Genomic DNA, 22,385 nt, shown 5'->3' on the forward strand with positions numbered 1-22,385 from the left:
CACTGTAAAATCAGAGTGAGAAAGAAATAAGCAAAGTAATTTCTACTCTTCGGCATCTAATGGGTCAATTCATGTTGTCTTTATTGATGTGCATCTCACAGTGACCTGTGAAGATCAAATTCTTTCTTTCTAGGAGGCAGGAAAGACCCCCTGTGCTTTGACGCCAGCTAAGAGCTAATGCTGGCTCCCTGCCATCCCTCCCAACACTTCCAAGCCACGGGGAACTGGTGTGGAGAAAGGTGTAGGTTCAGCAATTCTAGCTGCCCAAATGACTCACAGCACCACAGTCAACCACCTGTCAGTTCTAATGAACTCCTAGGCATTGTATCTAAGTATTATTATTTTAGTTACAACTATGAATATTAGCAAAAAAAAAATAAAAAAAAGCCAACAAACTCCCCAAACAAACAAACAAACCCAAGCAAGCAAGAGCAATTCCATCAATGGGATAGATCTAGACCTACGGATAAAAAAATAAGTGCCTTTTCATGGGCATTGCTCAGAATGACTACAACCTAAAGGGAGCCAGTCGTCAGATTTTGTGCACCCTGCACTGCTTCCTTCAATTCTCCTCCCCTCTGACACTCCTCCTTCCACCCACAGAGAAGCAGGAATGTCTCTCAGATGAGCTGCTGCAGGAAGTCTGCCCATCTCTTCCCAGGAAGATGTGGTGGATAAGGGCTCCTGCGAGGCAAAGCAGTTGGCTAGAAGTCTGGGTTTGGCCCACAGACCAAGAAACAAAGGAATCTTGTCAGAAGAATCTATATCTTTGTAATTTTGACCAATATAAGGTCATAGCAATTTCAGTCTACCATTTTCACACTGGCATACATAAAATATCGCCTCTCCTCCTTCAAACAAGTATATTTGAACTGATTCAGAAAATGAATACCTGAACACTTTTTAAAGCAAGAATTAAAAGCAAAAGAAAATTAAAAAAAAATTTCTTGTTTATTTTGACACAAACAAGCCCAAAAGATATATATATGCATCGGGATGTTTGTTTTAGAAGAAGACTATCCAAAGTTGTTCCATTAATTAACAGAGTATTCAGACATTTGGAAATCTACTCTGGAATGAGGGAGGATCAAATAGCTTAATCAGTCTTTCATTTTGCCAAATTCCCAGGCCTGTGTGCATGTCTTCTCTGCTCAGCAACACACGACAACACAGGTTCAGGAAGGACTTGCAGATCTAGGATGTGCACAGCCCTGCTCTGCTCAGGGTGTGGCAAAAGGTCACAGTGCTTTACACATATTTTCAGCATATTTTTTGGAGTGTGAGTGTTTAGTTCTCCCACTTTTCTCATGCACTTCTGACACACTGGCATGCATATCTGGGAAATGGAAATGAGCTGAATGGTGACGACCTGTTATTTAAAGGGCTCACTGAATCAGGATACTGGGATTGGAATATTTTCAGGGTTCATTGGTCATTCCCACAACAGTAAGTAGATGGATAAGTTACCATTCCCTTAAGGTACCAAACCCAGCCTGCTCAGTGAGGCTGGCACACACCCGCCCCCATTGCTCCGTCCCATGCCATGCTGCACACACAGAGCTCAGCACCAACAGCCTCAGGTGTGGTCCCCAAACCCTATTGCCAAAGACACCAAGCTGTCCAGCTGACTGGCAGCCTCCAGCCCCCAAATGAAGAGTGGCTGCAACTGCTGTGAGACAGCAATTCTATAACTTGACTCCTCGCAAAGATAATAAGTGTCACTGGGTTAACATGACCAAATACATCGTCATTCTGGTGCCTCTAATGATCCATACTGCTCTTTCCCAACCTGGAAAAATTCCAGAGACATGAGGTTTGGTCTCAATGTTGTTTCTATGTAATCAAAGCACTGCAGAAACATAAACTCTGAGACTACTGAGGTTGTCTCCCTTCTCAAAATTAGTGTTAGAGCTTCTGCAACGAATTTTGGACTAGGGCAATCAGAGAAAACAAAAGAACTTGCAAATGTATCTCAAAGCTCAGCAATTTCTAGTCAAATATACAGTATATATGAAGTGCCCAATGAAAGCTGAAATTACTTTTCTATTCCACAAGAGTAGAGATCCAAGGAGCACTATTGACAAAGCACCACATTCTTCCAGGCATTTCAGCAATCTCAACCACCACAGCAACGTCCTAACCATGCTCAGTTGTGAGACCATGCTCATGCTCAGAGCTGTCACTGGAAATATTAAAACCCAGTCAGGAATTTATCCTGTTCAACACCCTTCCACACAGTCCAACACAGATAAACACGTTCCAGTGGATCCAATTAATCTCCTAAGGGTTGCCTGGCCTTGCTAACAGCGTCTCTCTTGCCTTTTGCTGTCTTCTTTGGAACCAAAATGCACAAGCTCAATGGCTTATCTCTCAGCTTGCATCCTATTTCAGTAGCCAGGTCCAGCTGCGTCTGCAGCCAGCCATGTGCTTTCAAACAAGTAGCAACTGCTCCTGAGGGTAACAAGAAATGTAAGGAAATCCCTGGGCCAAGCTCGAGCAGACTGGGAGAGGAGGAGAAACTGCTTCCCAAGCTGGGCACAGGAAAGTCCCCACAGTGTTTATTGAGAACACAGCATCCAAACCCACCAAACTGGAGTGAACACATTGCTGCAAATTTCCCAGTAATGCTCAGCTCACTCCAGTGGTCTTATCTTCAAGGGATATATAAGCCAGGGACTCGGTAGGTAGCAAGGATGACACCCTTCCTCTGGGAGGAGAGCACCTGCCTGGGTGAATGCAAACTCTGCTATGTTGTTTGCTGTCAAGGACAGGGAGTGGTCTAATGGCTAATCTTACATGTTAGATCCTCAAGAAATATTCTTAAGGCTAGTTTTTCTAAAATATTAATTGAGAGAGGATGGGAAGATATGAATTGAAGCCTGTATGGCACAAACAGGCTTGGGTATCAGAGAAAAGGTCTTGTGAGATTGGAATGAAGTTTGGCATCACGATAGTGAGTATGGGAACTTTTAGCACACAGGTGAGAGTTATAAAAGGTAGCATGACACAGCAATGAAACTGCATAGAATCATAGAATATCTTGAGTTGGAAGGTACTCACTGAGACTATCAAATCCAACTCTTGGCCTGCCCAGGACATCCCAATGATTACACCCTGTGCCTGAGAACATTGTCCAAGTGTTTCTAGAACTCTGCCAGGGTTGGTGCCGTGACCACTGCCCTGGGGAGCCTGTTTAGTGCCCAGCCATTCTCTGGGGGAAGAACTTTTTCCTCACAGCAGCCTGCACCTCCCTGACACAGCTTTGTGTCATTCCCTCTGACCTTATCCCTGGTCACCAGAGAGGAGATCAGTGCCTGCCCCTCTGCTCTCCTTGTGAGGAAGCTGCAGACAGCTATGACACCACAATTTGCTGATCCCCTAGTAAAAATGTAAAGAAAAAAATTAAATTTCTATACAGACTTTGTGACAAAGATCAGGACTGTTTAGCAAGTCCTTGTTGTCTGGGTATCAAAAAGACTTGTAGAAAAAAGAGAACTAGAATTAACTGTGCTGGAAGCTGCCCCTGTAACACTATTAGGTTTTCTCAAATATTATTCTGCATGAATTTGGCTATGATAAAGAAATCTCCTACAGTCTTCCTCTATGCCATATTTAATGTCATTAGCACAATCTACAAGAATTCTTACCTTTCTACTTATAAAAAATATTATGTTTGTAATGAACTGAGATTAAAGCTAAGTTTAAAAGAAAATAATAAAAAAAGATTTTTTAAAATTTTACATAATATTCCAAACATGAAAAGCAAAAAAAAAAAATTGTCAAAAATTGTTCTTGGTGTTAGAATGCTACGACAGGTTTTATGCTGATCTGATGTAAATCTTGACCCAATTTATAGTCTTACTTTTGACATAACATGAAATTCACATTGCAAAATCTGTTCAAATTATATTTGGCAAGATTGTTCCTGAAAATCTGAGGAAGACTGCAGCAAGAGCTAAAAATGAAACGAGTGAAGGAGAGCTCTGGTGACAATAAAGACACACTGCAGGGTCCCATGAAGAATTAAAGGCCTGTTTCACACATAGGTTTAATCCAGTGTGCCTACACCACAGTCTTACACATAGCCTCAACCTGGTGTAAGTGGCTACACACACTCAGAGATCAGCTGGAAAGAGGCATTTGCACCTTTCACTTGCACCTAAAACAGAAGATAAACTTGGAGGAGCGGCAGGTTGGTGAAACCTCACTCATGTTACAATTAGGCTTGAACTTCATGGGATTTCTGTCTAGAAACTCTCAGTGATCTCCAGTTTTAGGTCCTTTGTCTTTCATAAATGCCCAGTTGTGTATTGGCACAAACTAGATGAGTTTAACTAAACAAACCCAAAATAAAAAAACCCTATAAAAAACAGCAACAAAAAGGTTTATTTGCTAAAGTTTAGTTGTTTTTTATACATGTTTCAGAAAGAGCAAGCAGTGTTTAGGCTTGGACAACTGGGAAAAGTAAAAGTGCCTGTGGTACATTAATCCATGGTTTTCTTTCACACTTTCACATATATGGGCTGGATTTCAAAATCCAGAGATAAGACTGACAAAACAAGAAGTGTTAACCAATCACATAATATTAATTAAATATGCAGGACATTATTTGATTCTAAAATCTCATATAAAAACTTTGGCAATGTAGTTTAAATTACCTTGCTGAAGTAAAAAAAAAGAGTCGATAAGATGGCACTGTGATTAGTAGATTAATGGGAATAATTATTTCTTAAACTATTAATTTGAAGCCATTTGTATCAGGTTCTGTGGGAAAAGGATGAGACCAAAACCAAACTCTTTACTGCCCTCAGTATTCGACATCTGTTTCCTGTGCAATTGCCAAAACCATTAACAGCATCATAAATGAACCCTGACATCAAAACTGCTTTTGTGAATGAAAATAGGATGACACCAGAAAGTCATCAGCTTGTTGAACTTCTGGCTGCTTTGAAACACAGACAGCAAGAATCCAGCTATTTTCCAGATATTGAACAACTCTGCATGTACTCTGTGCACAGAGATCTTGTTGGGCTCCTTAGAGTTTTTCTTATGGTAGAATGGGTCTTGGTCTTGTTGTATCTCACATATCAAAACAGGATCATGTTGAAAAAAAGGAATCTTTTATGAGCAGCCAGTACCTGAATGCATGCTGCAATGGAGATGGGCTATTCACAGACAGAAAAAGTGGGAAACCTTATTTTTTTGTGATGATTTGTGAAGTGAGTAGCTGTAACTGAACAAGACCAAATTAAAAAGCAGGTATTTAAAATATCTAACATTAATTTAAAATATCTAACTTGAATTTATTTCAAAAATACTGCACTGTTTTGCTGTAAGGAAGCTGTTTTCCATTTTCTGTTACGTGATCCTTGACATGACAGTATAAATTGCCATGGTTTTGGTTTTGGTCATGGGAGAAAAGTTGCACAGAGAGCTCCAATGGGATAGGGAAAGGGTGAAAACAAAGCTAAAAAGAGCCCAATGCTAGAAACAGATGGAGTTTCCTGAACACCTTGTAATCACAGTTTGGTTAGATGTTATTGTCTTTTACTTACAAGAGTAATAATAACATTAAGTCATGGAAAATGAGACTAACCTTAACTGTGGCCCCAGGAAAGAAAAGCCAGTTGCCAGTATCCACAGGGTCCAGATTATCTTCTAGCACAACTTTTCTGTGAGCAGCATTTATGATCAGGACATTGTCCAATGCCCAACAGGCTTCATACACATCACCAGCATGAACATAATCCTGTTTCCACTGAAAGTGGACGTTCTCCCCTTTAGCATCTTCAGGAAGGTACAAGATGTGGATGATTGTGCTGATGTTGGAAGGGGCACTGAAAAACAATGATAGGGAATTAGACCAATTTTAAGCCACAGTCAGGAATGCTTTTCCCTCAATTAACACATTTACTAGGTGTGACACGGTTGTGCTACATCCCTTGCATGCTGATAAAGCTTCTGTGGAGATCAGAAAATACCTGCCATGAGGCAGTCCCACTGTGCCAGGCAGTGCACACCCAGCCCAAACAGGCAGCCTGGCTTCAGAGAGAATGCAAGCTAAGGCAACAAACAACAGAACAGTGCAGATGTTTGGAGAGCAGGAGGACAGAGCAGGACCATGTCCATGCTCAGTGCTGGTCACAGATGGTGACTGAGTGTTTTGAAGGTATGGCCAAAAGGAAATGTTAAGGAAGCTCATTATGAAAACAGTCTCACAAAAATTGATTTTTGCTCCATCAAAAGAATCTGCTGACTTGTGACATCTTGGTCTCTTGAGATTTGGATGGAGCAGAACGGTTGGATAAAAAAGCTAGGAATTTTCTCTGACAAACATGTCCCTCCAATCCCACACCTCTGCTGCCAGGATAATTCTGTGGATGGGGAGGGCCATTTGTCTTTCTTTTCATGTTCTGCTTCAAGAACAATACAGAAGAAACAATCCATTTGTCCTCTCTCTTGCTGCTGAAAATGGAGAATGAGGGTGGAGTCAGACCTGGAGCATTACTATTTGGCAGTGATTAGGGCCTCGAGCTGTTCTTCAGAGAGCTGTGGAAGGATTGAGGTTCACCATGAAGGAGTTGGGGATGCATGGGAGGCTGGGAGGAGGTGACCTCACTGACCAAAGGGATATTCCAGACCATGGGACACCGTGCTCAGTGTATAAAGTGGGAGGAACAGGGAGGGAGGGGGGATGTTTGGAGTGATGGTGTTTGCCCCCCAAGTCACCAGCACATGTGATGGGGCCCTGCTCTCCTGGAGATGGCTTAGCTCCTGCCTGCCCACGGGAAGCAGTGAAATAATTCCTTGTTTTGCTTTGCTTGTCTGCACAGCTTCTGCTTTTCCTATTAAAGAGTCTTTATCTCAACCCACGAGTTCTCTGGCTTTTACCACTCCAGCTCTCTCCCCAGTCCTGGCAGTGGGGGAGTGAGAGATCATCTGTGTGGGGCTTGGCTGCTGGGTGAGCCTAAACCTCAACAACCACCCAGCAAGTGAAACAGCTGTATTCAAACCTCAGGCTGCAAGCAGTTACAAAACTGGGGTTTGCAAGATGGTAGATAGTCAATGTTCTATCTGCCTTGGTAGTGATGCTTTGGAGGCTGAATAGTTTGTCAGAGACAATCCAGAGCTTTTAGGGAAAAAGGGCACCAATAGCTTCCTTTTATAGCCGAAAATAGAGGAACTTCTCTTTTGAAAGCAAAGCAAAATGCCAAAAAGCAATTTGTCCCATCTTCACACCCAGAATGTGCCCCCACAAGTGTCCCTGCACTCTCTGAACACTGTGTCTGCCACCCTGCAGAGCAGCGCTGCTCTGGGGCGCTTGGAGCCCACGCGCAGCACTCGCCTTCCCGGGAGAGCTCTGCCTCCCTCCCAGAGCCCAGGGCTGACATCCCACTCACAGAATACACCACCTCCCCTTCTCAGCTGCCCTCCTGTCCCACCCTCCCCAGCTCTCCCACCGCTCCCTGGAGCTGCCTGTAGTGCTGTGAAATCTGCTGAAGCACATTCGAATGAGCGCTGCAATTCAGATGAGAAACGAGCATCCCTCCATAATTCATCCTCTCCACTTCGCACGACATTGCTCTATTGACCTATTTTCTACTGCTGGCTCCAACATAAAAGTTGAGGAAAGAGAGGTCAAACTGCATGCACATTAGCTTCAAAAAAATTTGGTCTCAAGGGCTTGTGTTTGCATCCTCACAACTCTTAAGTTTCCTGGCTTGCAGAGCTGTGAGAGCAGCTGAGCTGGTGTTGTGGACTAGGTGTGTAATTTTGCATCAATGTGAGAAAAACAGAATGTATTGTGTGGTTACTCTGAGGTGACTTCAGGGCCTGCAGTGAATTACTCTCACTTTATATTTATCTAAGATAAGAATTAGCACCAATTATTTTACTAAAATTGAACATAATTTATGGCTTTATTCAATGAAGTTGCAGTTCCACTCTCACAAGGAGTTGGAAAATGAGATACTAAATACACAACCTTGCAGGTAGAGTTTTGATTACTTGTCAGAAATCAAGTATCCTTTTGCTCTGCAAATTGCCTCGATGGACTGAAAATAGGCTCAAGGAAGTTACCAGTATAGCACTGACACTGAGGTAGAGCAGGAAGGCACTCTGAGATGCTATGAGTACATTACATATAAATAACAGCTTTTTCTTCCCCAGTAGTATAATTATGTTTTTATGCCATTGCACAAAATGCCTTTCCTATTATTACTTAATAAAATATGCTCTCCTAGAAAAATCCATTTCTGACTGGCTTTCTCATTAAAGAAGTGGATACTGTGATGAAAATATTTCAATTTTCCATTCATAATCCTTTGTGTTCTTATGTACGCCAGCTGGTTTAAAAGCAAGCCACTATTTATCATAATTTTATTATTACAAGAGTGTGTATTACAAGAGCCAAGTGCTCATATCAAACTATAAAATGTTTTTATTGAATATTTTACTCTACCAAAGTAGAAACTTTAAACATTATAAAATATGGCCCTTACTGACATTAAAAATGATTCTAAAATGCAAAAAGTCATCAAAGTTTTTTTTTTCCAGGCACCTGAACCTGCTGGTTATTGGAGCTGCATTTTAAGTTTGAAGTGATTTTCTTCCTCACTTCCCACGTACTCAATGGATAAATTTGTGATTTACCAAACCCGATGGCAGTTCTGCAATTAGCCAGGAATTTCACCCCTCATTTTTTGTATGAACAAGGAGAAGTGAAAAGTTAGCAAATAAATCAAGTTTTAAAAGAGCCAAGTTTAAACACCACCTGCTCAGCTGGAAAACGTGAAAATTATTAAAAAGCTGTAACAAACCTAATTTTCTCCAGCTGAGTCCAATCTGCAGAACTGTTCTTACTGTAGGACACCGTGATGCTGGGATCTGAGTAACTAAAGCGACACGAGCCCGATCCTGGGAAAGCAATAACATGAGAAGTGTTACGACACAATGAAGCATAAATGATTCTCCAATAACCACAGGGCTGACTGTGCCTTTGTCGCCTTATCACTTCTCCCCATTTTAAAATGCTTTGATTGATGATGAAATTTCCTGTGATCTGTTGCTGAAAGTAAACACAAAATAATGCATGCTTTATGAGTCAGAAATAAAGTAGAAATGATAAATCACAGCAGTGCCATGTAATCTCTGCAAATTTCCCAGGGGAAGCCGAGTAAATTACTTAACACCCCCAACCGCCGGAAAAAACCCACCATCTAATGTTTAAACAAAACCTTCTTGTTAGAGAATAATCCACATAGCAGAATTCACAGTAAAAGACTGTTTTTCATATTATTGTATAAATAAAAAATGCTAGAAATAAAAATACAGTGAGAGGAAAACATATACGGAATTACTTGAGCCAAGAGCAAATGTGATTTAGGAATTTAAAAGAACAAAGATGTTACAAAATTAGTTATTTTAAGGTTGCCTGAAGGAAATTAAATTAAGAAATCATCCAATATGCTCCCCAGATCCTATAATTAATAATAAACACTTGATGCTGATCTGGGAATCTCAGAACACTTTACAAAAATGAACTAATTAAGCCTTATGGCACCCCTGCAAGGTAGGGTGATATATTTACTTTTGATTTATAAAAGGGTGCCTTCTGGGTGCTGTCACAAAAGATGAGCTTAACAATTAATACATGGGGCAGTCAAAATAACATGAAAACAGGATTGAGAAATTCATCCCAGAAAACATGATAAACAACCTGAGTTGTAATTAAACACACTAAAAATACTATTTTTCCTCAGACACCAGATAATTCATCCATCTCAGAAAATTCGATGCTCAGTGAAACAGACACAGCCTGTGCTCCAAAGATCAAAATTTCATAAGCATGTGAGATTCAAAGCAGCAGACATCATGTACTTTCCATGTTTAAGAGAAGCAGCTCTCAATTAAACAGCATCTCTGGTGGCATCAGGATACTACTGAGTGAGTAGCACAGCTTTGCTCACACTACAAGTATGTATTGTACATGCCACAGGTAGTATGTTATGTTTATGTGTGTCTCAGATACGTTCAATCACACTGAAAATTGTGATTTTAATATATTTTAATATATGTATAAATGTATATACACACTGCCGACAGTAAAATACTATCATTTTCCAACCCGAGGTGCTTATTTTTGTAAAAGAAATAAATGGCCTGATTAAAAAGGTGTTAACCACTTGTACAAGAGAACAACTTACACATTTTAATGGGAACATATGTCATTAAGCACAAAGCTTGCAGCCCCAACTCCCCTGAGGCAGTTCACATTCACAGCTCTCAGCCCTACAGAACTGCTTTTCTACTCTGAGACACACATCACATACCTCTACAGGGGGAAAAACCACTCCAAAACATGGGATGAAGTCCTGTGTCTATAATTTTGTCTGATATATCAACTAGATTCCTGGAAATTATTCACAAAGTTTTCCTGTATCTTTCACTAATGTTAAATTGCAAATAGAGTAACAGACATTTCCGAGCCCCTACAGCTGCGTGTGGCATGTTCAGCTGGTCTGACACGTATTCTTGCTGTAAAGAGGCACAGAATAATTAATATTGCAAAGGCAGCAGGACTTTGAATTACAAGCTATGTATCCAAAATGACTACAAAGCAACTGTCTGGTTATATTTTACTGACAAGGCATTTTATTTCTATCATATTAAAACCAAATGATGTCAGGAAAAGCCTTTGCGTTTCATATTTGCCCATCTGTTGAGATGGTCTACTTTACTGAGTGACATCTGCTGTCACTTGCTACTTCTGTGGAATTTAGGAGTACCAACCCTTAATCACATTTGTTCATTTTATTTTAGAGGAATTCAGTTCAAAAATCAGGGAACTACAGTTTGACATCTTTGGCCACTCAGAGGCTGTGAGGTAAAACAGCAACATACTGAGTTTTATGTCAGACAGAAATTAAAAGAACATAAACAGTAAAAACAACCAGCAATATAGACTTTATAACATGTGCCATTCCAGTTAGTGTTACAATCAACTTTTGATACAGTGTTCTTAAAAAAAAGCTAAGTTGAAATATGCTGCTTAAAAAGGGGAAAAGGCCAGATTTGCTGCACAATCAACATGAAAAATGTCTGTTAGGTCTGAACAGCCTCAACTATGCAATGAAAATCAAAGCTGTTGCTTGAAATAAACAGGGCCACTCAGAAACGGCTTTGCAAGGTAGGTGTGATATGTCACTTCTGATACTGGAAAAAGAGCAATGGAGACAATTAAAAAAGGGAGACAAATGCTGGGTTTCATTATTTTAACAAGCAGGGCGGCTTGTATTAAGATTAAAGATAGTTTGGGAAAGTCCTCAAGTAGCAATTACTGGCTGTGATGACAAATGTGTTTTTATCACTGTTTAAACCCTCTTTTTGTATGTTCTTGATTCAAAATCATAAGATAGTAAGATTATTTTTCATGTACCTATCTAATTCTGCAAAACTCAAACTGACAAAAATAATTTAAAAGTATTGACCTGGTACTTGAATGTTTTGCAAAACTAATATACATCCTAGTTTACATTAAGAATTTTTCCCCAAGAAAAGGGAGGAGGGAGAATATGCAATTGTGCTACAGGACAGTGTTTACTGAGATGGTCTTGCAAGTCACTGCTCTTCAATATAATTTTCAATATTACTTTCAATATTACTTAATAATACGGCTGTTAGTCCATATCACCGTTATTTCAGTAATACTAAACTAGGATTATTTAAAAATAAAGATCTGCTTTTTTGATATTTGCCTCTACCTTGACCAGCAAAAGCTACATTCTGACTTTCTGAACAAATATGTGGTCAGAACTCAAGCATTGCAGGAAAGGGGGGGCCAATTCAGCTCAGGAGAGATGTGTCCTTCCCACTGCTCCCAGAAATGGTAATAAACAGTTTGTCAGCTCCAAGCAGAGAAGAAGGGGCAGGATATCATGCCATAAATATTCACACCTTCCTGTCCTCTGAAGGAAAAGCTGTACATAAAACCTTCTGAATGAGATTAGATTGTTTACTTTAAATCAGGAAAGCACAAGATTTGAATTAGCCCTGAAAATGGGTAGCACTATGATTGCTGTAAACAAGTCTGTGCTAGTAAGCTGCTGCATTACAGAAAAAATGCTGTTTATTTCTTAAGATGAGTATGTCACAGCAAGACTGATGCCTTGGTGAGGTTATTGGGATACATCTGGCTAAGAGTTAGGATTATACTTTCAATATTAAGGGCTTGCATGAGTAATTATCTATTGGGAGCAGGGGGAAACTCCAAACCATTCTCCAATCAGGAACAGCCAAATATTTTCTTTACATACATAGAAGGCAAGCTTGTCCTTGTGTTTCAGGAACAAAGTAATTTTTCCCTTTGGAGTTATTTTACTCCTTTTGATAGACTTTCATCTGATGTTCACAGACTTTCAAAACTTTCAGAGAAAAGCTAGAGTACAGACAACCTTCATGGATTTAATTTTAAATGAGACATTTGAAGCTCAGACAGCAATTTTGTCTGTTATCAAAAATTACGAGCAACTTCTGTTATAAAACCCAGCCATTTCCATATACTGAATATTCTGAAACACTAATTTATTTGGCTGGTGCTTTACATATTTGGATTTTTTATGAAGCCAAATTTCAATAAAAGAACATTTTCTCAAAGCTGAGTCCAGGCACTGTTGCTAATAGAAGAGGGTTTTGACTGGCAGAGTATGGGATAGCTAAACATGTCCTGAAAAATGCTTTGTTAATTCTGCTTAGCTAAACAGGAAAGAATACAAAAGTGAAACAAAACTATGTTTCTCAATTGTTTTTCTGCTGATTAGCAGTGACCTCTCTTAGCGTGTTCAACTGAAACAGTAGGGTTTTTTTTTCATTTTGTAATTTTAGGTCATCTTAAGCTGGCCATGTAAAGTACTGGTGAATATTTTATCTATCTTATTTTTAAAATGCCATGTAGGTAGCAGTACTAAGAGCATAGTATTTCAGGAGAGATGTTATGAAGGCACCACATATCAGCTGTTTGTATCCAGGTATTCAGTTATTTGTATCCAGGCTGACAATGGCAGACAAAATTAATTCTCACTATGGCTTTGCCTCCAACTGTGTCAGATTTACAGAAACCCACGTCTTACAGCTGTTGGTCTCTACGATTTCTTAACAACATTGATCAGAAGCTGGTGTTTTGCTGAGATAAAACTGGGTGCCATCTGCAAGGGAAGCAATATTTTGCTCCTTACAGAGTGTGACGTCCTCTGCCTCTTGACAACCTCTTGATAGTTCCTGCGAGTGCTTCCGTGGATAAGCAGATGAGATCTCTAATGCTGGCTCTAAGGAGAATGAGTCTAATGGGGACTGCACAAGAAAGATGCACACAAAAAATGTGCAGAATGCTTCAAATTGTGTCCTGAATGCAGTCTGAAAAACAAAAGCGCATTGGGAAGAATCCCTTTTATCTAATGTACAAGATTGCTTTTATTAATTTTGTTAATGGGATGAGTAATGATTAGTGTTTGCTAAGGATTATAATTTTGTGATATCACTTGAATTAAGCCAAACTGAATAATATAAATTACTACTGGTCAAATCTGGCTGGCTTGCTAATAGTTTTTTCCAAAGTAATGAACCATACAGTTTGGTATAATGAATGGTCCATGGGTTCTGATATTTTTAGGTATATGTTTATACTGATTTTCGATCAAGAAGAAAATGGTTTTAACCATTGTTAAATATAGAATATTTAGTGCTGGATATACGAGATGCACTGGTACAAAAATATGCAATGCACTGTTTATTCCATTCTGCTTCTGGAAACTTTCTCAAGAGAAGGTTACAAGAGCATTTTGATTTTTCTTTGAAGCCACAAATTTGAATTTAGTGTTTTTTTAATTATGACATTTTAGATCTTTAGACTTTTTAATCAGCTTTTCCTTATTTATAGAGTGAAATCAGAGTACAAAGAGGTCTTTTGAGTGTAAAAAAAATTCAAATTAAAAACTGTAAGTACTGCATTCTATTTTGTAATCATAGTCTATCTGTTAATGGAAAAAATATTTTTATTGTTGGCTGATTTTCTTTCCCTTGTGGGAAAAGGATTTTGACTGTCTGTACTCTCGTATGTGCCCTGACAAAAAATCTGAAATAAATATCTGGCACTAGAAAAAAAATGCCAATGGTGTTTTCCTTACATAAAAATCAGATCTACTTTAGCATTAGTGAGAATTACAAATTTTATAATATAGAGTCTCAGCAATTTATTTTCTTCAGGTTTCTGAGAGCAGTTAATTTTTGTTCCACCGACATTTCGAAAATGTTGGCTAGTTATTTACATTGAAATAAAATTAAAGGGTTGATGAGCAGGCTAAAAGCCACCACTGTAAAACTGTAAAATATTAGGAGAATAATTAGGATTTCATCAAGGAAGTCCTAAACATTAATCTGGGGTAAACCCCAGGAGGATGGGGCTCCGAACAGGTTGTTCTTGCCCAGGGTATGATCCTGGTTGGAGCGTGGAGCAGGTGATCACCCACAGGTCCCTTCCCATCCACCTCCTGCCAGGATTCCCAATAACAGCAAATGTACTTTTCATGAATTAATGCAGCTAATTTCCTTTAGATGAGAAGTCTGAGGAAATACTTATCTGGTTCAACTTCCTCTTAGTCTATTTATATTCAGAGTTCTGATGTGCTTCCTGCACTCACACAAATTTCTCTTCTAATGAACAAGCTCAGATCACAGTTCACATTGCTTTTTGTGCTGAGAACATTAAGGAGAGAAAAATAAGCCAAGCAGAAAGATGTCCTTTCCTCATGACAGTGTCCAACTTATTCTGATGTAAAGCTATTTATAGTGTCTCTTTCTGAGATACAGCCAGCAGGTCTGTGCTTGGGTAGTAAGTCTGTTGCCAAATAAATAATTACATGATTCTAAATTTAACCACACTCTTAAGTGCACCAACATCATATAACAAAACACCAAGCTGAAGGCAAAGAGAGCAAACTTTCTTAGACCTGGCTGAAATGGACACTCAGGAACTATAGCTACTGAAAGAATACCATCATTAATGTTCCCAAAATACTTGGCAGTTCCTCTTGGATGTCTGACAAAATAGCAACCCCTGTGTTGAGGAAGCATTTTCTACTGATACCCACATTCTACTTTCCATTAGTTAATGTCAAATTATGTAGAGGCCCTCTAAGTGAAGGGGTGACCTCTCAATGAAGCTGAGCAAAATGTAAATGATGCCATGTGAAAGCAGCTCAGTGGCACACTAACACATATCAGTAAATAGAAAGAGATGCTTTGTGTAGCTGTGTTTGGCAGCCAGGGTCAGCTGTGAAGGTCTATAATCAAGAAAATGAGCATAATAAAGTGCTGGTAAAGGTATTAAAATATTGCAGAACACATGAAGTTTTATTTAGATCCCTACAGCCAGTCCAGTCTAGAGAGGCGGTAGAAAAAACACATTGGTCCCGAGAACTGCTGTGTAAAAGGAGGTATCTTGAAAATACAGATATGAAAGTCCTTTCCTTAGCTGCTTTAGTGAAATTCTGTGGCACCAAGAAAATCTGGAAAATAATTTTTCTCAAGCCAATTCTGCACTGTCTCTTTTCTGAAACCCAGTAAAACTGATTGCCTGCCTTTAAATGTATATGCAGGTAGATAATAATTAGCTTGGTAAAAATTGGTTTTTGCAATTCCTGATGGGCTTCTCTATTTTCATCTGCTTTTTCTTCTCAGTCCCTCCCACAATGAAAGAACAGCCAGGACTGTTTTGCTGAGCTGGGGGCTTCTCAGTTCCACCCCCCAGGAACCACAGATGCTTTGTTGTTTAATTCAAAAATTGACCTTTTTAATCATACAAAAGTGTTATCCTCATACAATGGTATGAGCAGGATTAAGATGAGTCTGTCTGTAATCCAGCATCTCTAATTTGCAATGACCAGTTCCATACTGACCCACGTTTCACTGTGAGGTGGTGGCACAGCCACCTGCCCTGGATCTGAATCCTGAGGCTCTTTATCTTTACTGCTTTTCTCCATGTAGTAAATCTTTAACACTCACATTTTAATTCCCAACAGTGGCTGAGAAGCCCTGGTACAGAAGTAATAAAGACAGTATTTCATTGTAACCTTGGGCTAGCCAAAACAACACAAATCATTTTGCCCCAAGGCCATTAAAATGTCTTTCAAGTACAGCATCAACTTTAAACCCTGGCTTCAATCTAGGTATCACCTAGGCAGCCCCTCTTGTTAAACCCAGCAAAATCAATAAACACCACCTAATATTTCCACATGCTATGCGAAGAGTACATGATATTATTTACCTGTCTTATTCTTGCACATTAGATGTAATGTACAACCTATGCATCAACACAAAGAGCTTTTCCACCAGGAAAGGGAAATTAGTAGGTTTCATGACAGACAATTGCAAATGGCAATTTGGGTAGTCAACAAAAAAAATAAAATATAGCATTGTTTACTGGGAGGAAATGGGAAATGAAGCAAGCAGAAGAAATGCAGAATGGTGAATGACACCAATTTTGGTACTGAATTATGTTATAATAAATTCTTAAGCTTTTCCCAAATGTATAGGAAAGAGAATGTATAGGAAAAAACAACCTGAGGGTTCAAATATTTTAATGCTGTGCTCTTGTTGCTTAGAAGAGAAAGACTCTAACTCCAGTACCAATGAATCTGTGGCCACCAGAACTGTCCTTCACTACTGGTACCACTATCAACACAACTGCATGGATGTGCCATGCCTGCACAGGAAACCTGGTGCTTCCTGGAAGGCACTGGAGAAAGAAATTTGTGTGACTGAGGGAAATCATCCATGCAGATGACTGAAGCAAAGGAGGTGGTTCAACATGCCCAAAACATTTGGCACCACAGCTTCTTCTATGAGTTTTTTTTTGTGTTCAGCTAACAAGATAGTGATGAACTTACAAGATCGAGTGGTCCCCCATGCTAAATTCAGAAGGGATTTATTTTTCACTTTGGTATTTCTTTAGAGATGTGTGAGTGAATTCTCCTGGCAAACCTGAAGGAAATCTCTATCCAGTTCTGCTGAGTCCATCTCATACTATTACAATGCTATTACAGTCATCCAATAACTTCTGCAAATTGTAAAAATGACTGAACAAAACTGGAAATTAAGAGAAAATTATCAGCAGGGGTTCCTTTAAGCCAAAGCTAAGACCTACATAGCAAAATATGTTTGGAAATGTTCTATTCAATGGTCTGAATTCAAGCAGAGGATAAACAGCATAAAAACACTACTGTCAATATAACAGCTGCCACCAGATCTGAATTAAATAATGATAAGAGCATAAATTATAAATGTCTTCAGACTGTTACACGGGGCCAAAGGCAGTCATCATTGTTCTCATGGCTGAGCCAAAGTGGAATTGGGGTGTTTCTGGTGGGAAGCAGAAGGGATCATCATCCTATGCACATCTCTTCAGAGCCCTCCAGATGCTGCTCTAGCAGACAGCCCAGCAGTGAGAGACTGCTGCTTCCTCCACAGAAATACATGGAGCTCAGTGATCAGCTGCACTACTTGTTTTTGTAAGATTATTTTTTGCTTATCGTGATCTTCTATTTGCTGAGGTTAATAGAGAAGTAAAGGTGAGTTCTGAAGCACAGAATCCAATCAGGTAAGGATTAATCCAAAGTGGACATTCAATGATTCTAATGATGATGCTGATGACATAACAATAATAATAATAATAATAATAATAATAATAATAATAATAATAATAGTAACAGTAATAGTAATGATCTGTAGATTGACCACAAATCAAGCTAAAATAGTATTTCTATTATCTACATAATCAAATAAACTTTAACATTTAATTCTGCAAGACTACACTGGTAACAAAGGCAAATTGCCACTACAAATAAAAAGTGGAATAGATAAGCCTGAAAAAATTGCAGTTGTAAAGATGAACACTATCCATGCTTTGTCTGCAACAACCATCACCAAGACCATTATGCAATGGATTTTTCTGAGTAAAACAGCTTTCACACAGACCCTAGTGACCTTGGTAGTTCAGGGAGAGAAATAGTCTTTTGATTCACTAACCCGATGTCTTAGGGTGAAGGAGGACATGACATGAAAATCTTTTTGGAATCATTATGTCAAAGATCTGCATCCAAATCATTGGCACTTACTCATATACTAATTAAAAGCAATCAATAGCAGATTTTAAATAATTTTCTGAATTACAGTCACAGAGGACTGTGAAATCAGCAGCATTAAAAACAGACTGTAAATAAACTAAGCAACATAGAAATCCTTGGTATGTGCATTGCACATACACCTCATCACCTAAAAAACATGACAGTATCAATGTAAAGTCATCACAGGTAATACAATTACTCTGCAGCTAAGTACAGCTGATGGTCAGATGGATTTTAAAAGCTCAGGAAATTTGAAGTGAAGACAGGGGTGATTGCTCAACCAGAAAATAAAGTTGCAAAAGTGGAAAGTGTGTTGAACAAGATTGGAGAAATTATTACTTCTGTTACTGGTTTAAGTGATTATACTGTAAGATTGCCAATGAAATATTTATGCATGTAAACGCAGAGAGTTTGGCATTTTATTTCCTTTGGAGGAAGATAGCAAATGGGGGAAAAAGTGTGTACTATAGAATGAAGATCACCCCTAGCAAAGCAACATCTCTGCACCCTGAATTACCAAAAAAGTCCTGAATAGTTGAATACCAATAGTAATATTTCTTAATAATATTTCTCACTGTATTAAAAGCAATAGATACACACATTTGCCCTTACTATAGGGTTCCATTAAAAAGATACTAAGGGACATTGATAAACTGCTGGCAAGTATTGTAATAGATTAAATTAATACATGTGGAACCCTCTATGGAATATGTGTCAAATGCTGTAATCAACAATTAACTTGGTCAAATAATTTGAAACAATGGAAGGTGCAATAGCAATAGATAGCAGAGAAGTGACTGGATGATGTTAAAGGAGCTAACAACAAACTGTAACGCTTGGTCAGCCCTGAAATAGTTGGGTGGATGATCATTGTAGGTCCCTTCCAACTGAAATGGTCCTATCCTGTCCTATCCTGTCCTGTCCTATCCTATCCCATCCCAGAAGCAGCAGGAGAAAAGGGCCATTTTTAATCTAAAGTAAGGTCCAAATGCTTGTGGTTCTACACCAGTGAGCAAATCACAATATGAGTGATCCATCTTCTGGATAAAATCTACTGGGATTTTCCTGAGAGGACAGAGTCCATCTGGCAAAATCACAAAGCACTCTCACAGATTAAAGCCTAATATTAAAACCTCACTGAAAACTGTTCTAATTGAAGGTAGATGTGCTAGATTTGACTCATGTCTAGTCTTTTCTTTAGCAATGGCTAAGGCATTAACCATATGATCCATGCAGTGAAGATGCCAAAAGAATTTCCAGTGTTGAGGCCTGACTGCCTTCAGGCACTGAAGATCACTTTTGCTCATGCATCTTCAAGTCTTTGATGCAAACAGCAAACAATTCTCTCAGAGAGCAGCCCCTTCCTTGCCAGCTCAGTAGTATTCTCAGGGTCCACCAAAAGTTTGGGGACAGGTTTTATTATTTTATTTATGTCAGGAAAAGTATTTCGCATCATAATAAGATTCTTGTAAGAGGTTTCATTGGTCAAGATAAGCAAATACATCAATATTACACATTTGAAGTGACCACAACTCAGGTCACTCATAATCAGTTAGGAAAAGATGGTTTATGATTACAAACAACTTTTAAACACTGCAGGTCACATATTTGCCATACAAAGGTAGTTTTGAAGGGAACTGAAAATAAGGATAAATGGTTAACTCAAAGTAATTTGAGTAATGACAGATTAGGGAACCCAACCTTTGAAAAAGTTTTTTGTAATAATATTTTGGAAGGGAGAGGCCAAATTCAAGCTTTATATTCAAATAAAGTAAAAAAAAAAGAAACCTGTGTCTATTTCTTTGTTTGCAAGACTAATGGCTTGATCCTTAAAAAACAGAGTGGCAGTGCCAAATGTTTGTAATATTTGAAGGTGTATTCCTTCTCAGCAGATAAAAAAACCCCTTCCCCCATAAACCAATTTTAGTTTAATGTAAAATAGTAGGGAGGTTAGATTCTATTAAAAAAATTTGGGGGAAGAAGAATTGCTAATTTGCTCTAGTAATGACAGAGGATCTTTGTGACAACGGCATGAAAGCTGAAGGGAAAGCAATTTTAAAGTAGGATTGTGCTTTACAAACATTATGTATTTATCCAGTATATGATACTGACAAAGGTATCCTCTGTTCAGAGGAATGTGAAGGAATTTTCTTAACAAAGCTGGAAAGTGGGAGGTTTCCTTATCAAGTTACTCCCATTATCAAATATTGTTAAACAGCCAGAAATGATGTAGTCATACCGAGACATAAGAAGAGGGCCATGGAACAAAGTTTTCCAAGGCTATATTTCCCGTTAACAATTTTCAGGTTTTTTCACACATGGCTCCAAGGAGCACCTGCCCTGCAGCCAGGCTGAGTGCTGATGCTCAGCACAGCATCTTCAGCTGCAGCAGAGGACGGAGGGATGGGAAGCTCCTGCCAGTGCTGAGCTGCCCATGCAGAGCCCACACACACCACTGCCTCCAGAGCACTGCTGAGGAGAACACCCAAGGAACAAGCATAAAAACAACAACCTGCACACCTCACACCTTGCCATTGCTCCCTCAAAGCCTTTCTCCCCATGGGATTTTGTCTCTCTTCCTGTAGGTAACCTCTCAGTACAATGGGTCTCCTTCCACCACTGTGGCCCCTGTGAATGATAGATCACGTTCAACTCTGGGAAGCCCAGGGATGCAGTGAGGGGAAAAGGTTCAGATTTGGAGTGAGAAGGAGAGAATATTTCAGATCATGAATCAGACTAATGTTGTGTGGCAGCTGAGTCCAGAGGCTTTTGTGCAATATCCTGCAATTCCCAAGCTGTTGAATCAGATGTTCTGGCCTGAGAGAGCCCGAATGCATTGCTTTAAATATCCCAATTAACAATCCCACTGAACATTAAGGAAACTGCTAGACATGTCAGTGTTGGATCTTGGAGAAATGTAGTGAGGGATGATTGAGACAGTTCAAGTAATCAAAATTTTCTGCACGCTTGGGCACAGAGGGCATGAGTACAAATACATGCACATTATTGTTGTCCTGTGTTCTGAAAATTACTAATTACCTTTTCATCCTAATTAAACCTTCTTTTTAAGTGCACTTTTCCAACTGCCTTGGCCTTTAAAGAGCAAAACTACCAAATATATGATGCATGAAAGAAATCACACAGAATATCAACTAATGAAAAATTCACTAGTCTGTTACCCTTCCTGATCACAGAGTTAAAAGCATCTGGAATTCATGGTGAAACCAGAATTCAGCTTCAGAAATTTTAGCTTAATTTCCTAGTTCTCTACTGCCTATATACCTGCAAATACAAAATATAATTATAATATAATCAGTGGCAAGAGAAATTAAAATGTGTGCTCTTTAATGAGGCCAAAGCTATGTGACAAATTTAATATAAATTCGACCCCAAAAGGATACAGCTTAAGCTATTCCATGGTTGATAGAAAGTGGTAAACATTCTTTAAAAAAAAAAAGCAATTCCCTTGGATCAATCCCTAAATAGGGTTATGATTAAATCGGACATTTGGGAATAAGCTGGAAACTGGATTCTAAAGCCAAGTATTGCTGAGCTCAGCAGCAGTCCCCTGGCTCACGCTGGCTTCTATCAGTTACAAACCCAATCTGCATTGTATTTCAAACTCAATACAGGCACATGGGGAAATATGATACATTTTCAACTGGAGGCTGAAATTTGATTTACTTGGATGCGCATCCACCCCTCTCTGCTCCGTCACTGAAGGTTTTACTGGCTCCTACTGGTAGGGGTTCAGGTATTCTTAAGATATATGAAAATCCTTTCATATAGAGTATTTCCTGCTCAGCCTCCTCTTACCCCTTTTTTATTTGACCTTTCCCTTGTGTTGGGCATAAATGCTCCTAGTGAAATACCAAGTCTCATTTTGAAACTTCTGTGAGCCTGCACCGTTCTGCAGTTCTCCTGCAGCAGACACCAGGCACTGGGCTGTGGCAGCAAACATTCACCTACCAGCCCAGTCACCTTACCCTGCTGTTAACCACCCTGCAAGAATAATCCAAAGATTTTTGTAAATTTTCATGAAAAGTGAAATTCCTCCATCATCAAACTTGCAGCTTTATAGAAGTCACATCTCCTTGTGTTTCTGTCACACATCCCAGTGGATCGAGTAAGCTGTTACCCTTCCACTGAATGAAACTGCAGGGCAGCAACAGGCTGGTTTTCATCTGGGGCACCTGATATTTATGCACT

General features: G+C 39.2%; 1 protein-coding gene across 3 annotated transcripts in view; it reads right to left on the minus strand.

The window, feature by feature from the left end:
• RELN (reelin) overlaps positions 1-22,385 on the minus strand; it is a 276,431-nt gene that overhangs the window by 121,626 nt on the left and 132,420 nt on the right. For all 3 annotated transcript variants that reach the window (XM_033056990.1, XM_033056991.1, XM_033056989.1), the window contains exons 9-10: positions 8,820-8,916; positions 5,597-5,837 (exon numbers count right to left, since the gene is read on the minus strand). In XM_033056990.1, coding sequence (XP_032912881.1) covers positions 5,597-5,837; positions 8,820-8,916 — 338 coding nt within the window. The remainder of the gene's footprint in view (positions 1-5,596; positions 5,838-8,819; positions 8,917-22,385) is intronic.

The sequence above is a fragment of the Catharus ustulatus genome, chromosome 4, assembly GCF_009819885.2.
Source record: "Catharus ustulatus isolate bCatUst1 chromosome 4, bCatUst1.pri.v2, whole genome shotgun sequence".
Lineage (NCBI taxonomy): Eukaryota > Metazoa > Chordata > Aves > Passeriformes > Turdidae > Catharus > Catharus ustulatus.